Source organism: Chenopodium album, chromosome 2 (assembly GCF_948465745.1).
Source record: "Chenopodium album chromosome 2, dcCheAlbu1.1, whole genome shotgun sequence".
Lineage (NCBI taxonomy): Eukaryota > Viridiplantae > Streptophyta > Magnoliopsida > Caryophyllales > Amaranthaceae > Chenopodium > Chenopodium album.
In genome coordinates this window covers 7,538,003-7,542,935 of record NC_137835.1, presented here as the reverse complement: position 1 = coordinate 7,542,935, position 4,933 = coordinate 7,538,003, and the positions used below count along the sequence as shown (strand labels likewise).

The 4,933-nt window shown below is 36.3% G+C and overlaps 1 protein-coding gene across 1 annotated transcript; it reads left to right on the top strand.

Annotated features, from left to right (window-relative positions):
- The first annotated feature begins 2,053 nt into the window (after positions 1-2,053).
- On the top strand, positions 2,054-3,988 carry LOC145581681 (L-lactate dehydrogenase B-like). Its single transcript, XM_081638713.1, has 2 exons — positions 2,054-2,757; positions 3,340-3,988. The coding sequence occupies exons 1-2, from the start codon at positions 2,149-2,151 to the stop codon at positions 3,781-3,783; spliced, it is 1,053 nt and encodes a 350-aa protein (XP_081494839.1). The 5' UTR covers positions 2,054-2,148; the 3' UTR covers positions 3,784-3,988.
- Positions 3,989-4,933: the final 945 nt, after the last annotated feature.

Here is a 4,933-nt window from a genome sequence, read left to right as displayed (position 1 = left end):
TGGCATTTTGCTGTGGCCTGTCAACACATGAAGTTTGGTGAATGATTCCCAGTTTAGCAAAAAATTCTTGACAGTATTGATCATGAAACTCAAGTGCATTGTCTGATCTCAGATATTTGATTTTACAATCAAAATGAGTTTGAGCATATTTCTGGAAAATTTCAAGTTTGGACAAAGACTCAGACTTCTGTTGCAGTAAGTAAACCCATGTGGTTCTTGAACAGTCATCCACAATTGTGAGAAAATACCTGTATTTTCCTCTGGTATTAACTCTGTAAGGTCCCCATATATCCATGTGAATCAACTCAAAGGGAGTAGAGGCATGCATGAGACTTGCTCAGTTCATATGGCAGCTTAGTGAATTTTGCCATAGGACAAGTTACACAGATTTGTTTATTTTCCTTGATTGTGCCTTTTACACACTCAATGTGTCTGAGTTTTTCCAGGGATGCATGTCCCAGTCTATGATGCCAAACATCAAATGGCACTAATCTTGCCTTGAAATTTGTAGAGAGACAAGTAGGATAAGAGAGGATTCCAGTCTTGTTCTGTTCATCTGACAGAACATTCTGATCAGCATTCACTAGGTAATACAGCCCATTTCTAGCCTTGCCTACCCCTTTTATTTTCTTTGTCACCACATCCTTAATCACACAATGTGATTTGTGAAAAATCACTTCACACTGAGAATCCTGCAGCAGTTTCTGAACTGATAGAAGATTATGCTTGAAGTTTGGCACTATCAAGACATTCTTCAAGAACAAGGAGTTTGGAAGCTCAACAGTTCCCATATGAGACACTCTTGCAGTAGCTCCTGTAGGCAAGTTGATTTTAAGACACTTTTTTCATTCTCTAGATTCTGTCACAAATTTCAGACTTGATGTCATATGATCAGATGCTCCTGAGTCTATTATCCACTCACCAGAAGTGGACATTGCAGCATGACATGAAACCATCCCAGAGAATCCATTTTCCAATTCTTCATCAGTCTCACTTTCTTTATTTGCAGCTGATCTAGGCAAAGATCTGAGCAGTTGTTCAAACTGTTGTTGTGTGAGTGTAACACTGCCTGAAGTGTTGTTGTGTGATCTATTTAGTTCAGTTTAGTTATTTTTCAGTAAATCGAAACAAGCCCTAACTACTATAGCATGCGAGTGTGATTTAATGTTTAACTCCGTGTCGGATTTTTGTTGCTGCGTTTGTTATCTACAATAAAAAAATGTTGTCTGCGAACAAATTTGAAGGCTACAATATACAAATTTAAACTATTTTCAAAGATTTTGGCATTTTGGGATTTGGCGTCAATAACTTTCTGAATGGTAAAGAATGCATTCCGAAACCATATAGTGTTATTCGAAACCATATACACTCCCTAATTGGTCACATTAATGCCCATGACAACCCATAGTTAAAGAAGTGAGTCTAAAGGCGAAGTAGATGATAATTTGATAGACAAATCCAAGGTGAAAATAGACTCCACAATTAAATTGAATAGGAAAAATTGTCAAAAATAATACAAACTTTGAGCAGTCTATTAAAAACAAGTCAATCTTTTAATTATTTTTAAATAATACAAACTTTGAGAGAAATCCGCTTTAAACAAGTTATTTTACATACGACTTATTTAGCTGGTTAATTTTTTTATTTATCTTATAAAGTTGTTTAATAGTTTTAAAAAAATAATACAATGTCACGTGTTCCATATAATATGTTCATGAGTTTACTAATCGATTTTAACTTGTTAAAGCGGATACCCCTCAAAGTTTGTATTATTAAAAAATAATTAAAAATTTGACTTGTTTTTTACGGATTGCTCAAAGTTTGTATTATTTTTTTTGACAATTTTTCCAATTAAATAATGTTTAGACAATTTGCATTCGAGAAAGCAGAACTTGGTTGAATAAAATTTGATTTGTTTGGTAGCAGGCAAGCGCGTCGTGTTTAGTACGATATTGTGTTAATACCAGTAGCTTTTTGAAAGTTGACCATTCCCAAGTATAGGAATCCAAAACCCTCCCTGACTTTTAAAAAACAGTACCCCTGTTATGGTCTTCATAGATCTCCCCTCCTGTTGTGATCTTGATTCCTGAATAACTGTATAAATATCCTCCGCCAGATAATATCAAATCAAATACTCAGCAAGTAGAAATGGCAATGCACAAAAACCCATCATCCACATCAATGTCGGGTCTAGACATAGCAGGATCCTTCTTTGCTCCGATCCAACAAGCCGCCCCACCATCCCCAACCAAACGCCACATTAAGATATCCATCGTCGGCACCGGCAACGTCGGTATGGCCATTGCTCAAACCCTTCTCACTCAAGACTTAGCCGATGAGCTCGCTCTCGTTGACGCCCTCCCTGACAAACTTCGCGGTGAGATGTTGGACCTCCAACACGCCGCCGCCTTCCTCCCTCGTACTAAGATCGTCGCGTCCACTGATTATTCCGTCACCACTGCTTCTGATCTCTGTATTGTCACTGCTGGGGCTCGCCAGATTTCTGGGGAGTCTCGTCTTAATCTTCTTCAGAGGAATGTTTCTTTGTTTAAGAAGATTATTCCTCCTTTGGTTCAATATTCTCCTGATGCTATTTTGATGATTGTCTCTAATCCTGTTGATGTCTTGACTTATATTGCCTGGAAGTTATCCGGTTTCCCTTCTAATCGGGTTATCGGCTCTGGTACTAATCTTGATTCCTCCAGGTTTCGCTTTTTGATCGCTGATCATCTTGATGTCAATGCCCAGGATGTCCAGGTACTCTTCATTTTCACCATTTCTTATTGTCATTTCACTTCTACAATTAGGGAATATTCATTTTATCTAATTACTCATGCCAAAGTATAGCTTCAAAATTCTATCCTTTAGATCTCATCTTCTTATTTTTTTGTTTAATTTTAAATTTTATGAATATGATTAGAACAACTTTTTCCAACTTTAATCCATATTTTATTCCTGATATTAGTTACAGAGTACGAGTATAAAATATTACTTTATACTCCATATATTACTATATTAGTGAAGAGTTAGCTGCCTCAACCCACTTAGGCACTTAGCAAATACTCGTACCACACTTGACATTAATTAATTTGGTCGTTGAAACACTTATCTAATGAAAGGTACGGCTATCTTGTTCTCAGTCCTATGCCTGCAATTGTACTTATGTTTATGGGCCAAAAATTGGATATGAGGCCCACTTATAAAGACACATATAAGGCTTAAACTGTCACTCTGTCCTTGTGCTAAGGAAACTAGTATGCAAATATGCAATGTGTATATTATGTATTCTCTATGAATATGAGTTCACATGTTTAATTACTAATTTGATTGTGAAACCAGGCATACATAATAGGAGAACACGGGGACAGCTCGGTGGCACTATGGTCAAGTATAAGCGTAGGAGGGGTTCCTATCTTAAGTTTCTTAGAAAAGCGCCAGATTGCCTACGAGAAAGAAACCTTAGTCAAAATACACAAGGAAGTCATCAACTGTGCCTACGAGGTTATTCAGCTCAAGGGCTACACCTCTTGGGCTGTTGGTTATTCTGTTGCTAACTTGGCTTGGTCCATTCTACGTGATCAACGTAGGATTCATCCTGTTTCGGTGCTTGCCAAAGGTTTCCATGACATCGACGATGGTGAGGTGTTCCTCAGCTTGCCTGCTCAGCTTGGGAGAGGTGGTGTGCTTGGGGTTATAAACGTACCTATCAGTGATGAAGAAGCTGACCATCTTAGGAGGAGTGCTAAGACTATTATGGAGGTGCAGGAACAGCTTGGCGTTTAGTTTATTAATTAACACTCTTGCCCACAATAATGTATTCAATAATATCAATTAGCTTAGCTCACTTAAATTATAAGCTTGTTTTTCTTTGGCAATGAACTGTATTAAATGTTTTGGTTACCAGTTTTTTTACATTTCGGCATTTCCCCAATCCCCCCACTGTATAATAGAGTATCTCCAATAGAAATATATTTTGTCATTTGTCGCATTTCCTAATGCATCATAAATTCTTTAGCAGTTTATGCCTACTGCATGATTAGAAAGCAAGTACCTCTGATAGTTTCAGTATGAGTTTATATTCCCTCCGTCCCGAAATTAAAAGCCTCTTTTTCTTTATTATGTCAGTAATAAATGCTAGAAGTGCTAAAATTCAGAAAAATAATACTAGTAAAAAAAAAAACATTATTTATTGGATTTTTATGAGCATATAGAGAAATGCTATGACAATGATGTAGGCACAATTTTATCAAAAGTTTTGTTACCACTCTAAATACTCCGCTTTAAATTTACTAATTAAACTCTACAACATTAATGTGATCCAAAGTCTTGATACCACCCTCAAAAGTTTGTCCAACTAAAAAAATGGCATCTAAACCTTTAATTTGATGTGCACATTGAAGAAGGATAAATACAAATAATACAACTACTCTGTAGTTAGCAAGGGATTCTATGTATATGCACTAACTACTACAAAGTTCTTTTGATGATAAATTGATAAATCTGTCGACACATACCTTATTACTTGTAAAATACCAAAGAGACCTTGTCCTACCGTCTTAGTGATTAGTATCAGTGATACAATCAACTAACTCATAAGACAACAAGTTGATACTATCTTAATGTCTATTTAGTTTACAACTCTGATCACATAATTTTTTATAAAACTGTCCCTATTTTTTGGTGTTTAGAGAGCCACAAGTAATGAAACAAATGTGTGATTTTATTGTTCTGAACAGTTTTATTCAAAGGTAGGTATTTGTATAATTGGTTGGATTTAAGTAGGGGTGAGCATAACATACAGGGTCTCCTGTTAATTTTTCTAGAACCGGAATATGTTACAACAGGTTCCTCTAAATGAGAACTGGAATCGGAACCTGTTGCAACAATTTCTTCTAAATGAAAACCGGAATCAGAACCCGCTGGTTTCGATTTT

Coding starts and splice junctions, on each gene's coding strand:
- LOC145581681 (XM_081638713.1), top strand. CDS start 2,149: ATGGCAATGCACAAAAACCCATCATCCACATCAATGTCGGGTCTAGAC. Junction 2,758..3,339: donor TCAATGCCCAGGATGTCCAG/GTACTCTTCATT, acceptor TTGTGAAACCAG/GCATACATAATAGGAGAACA.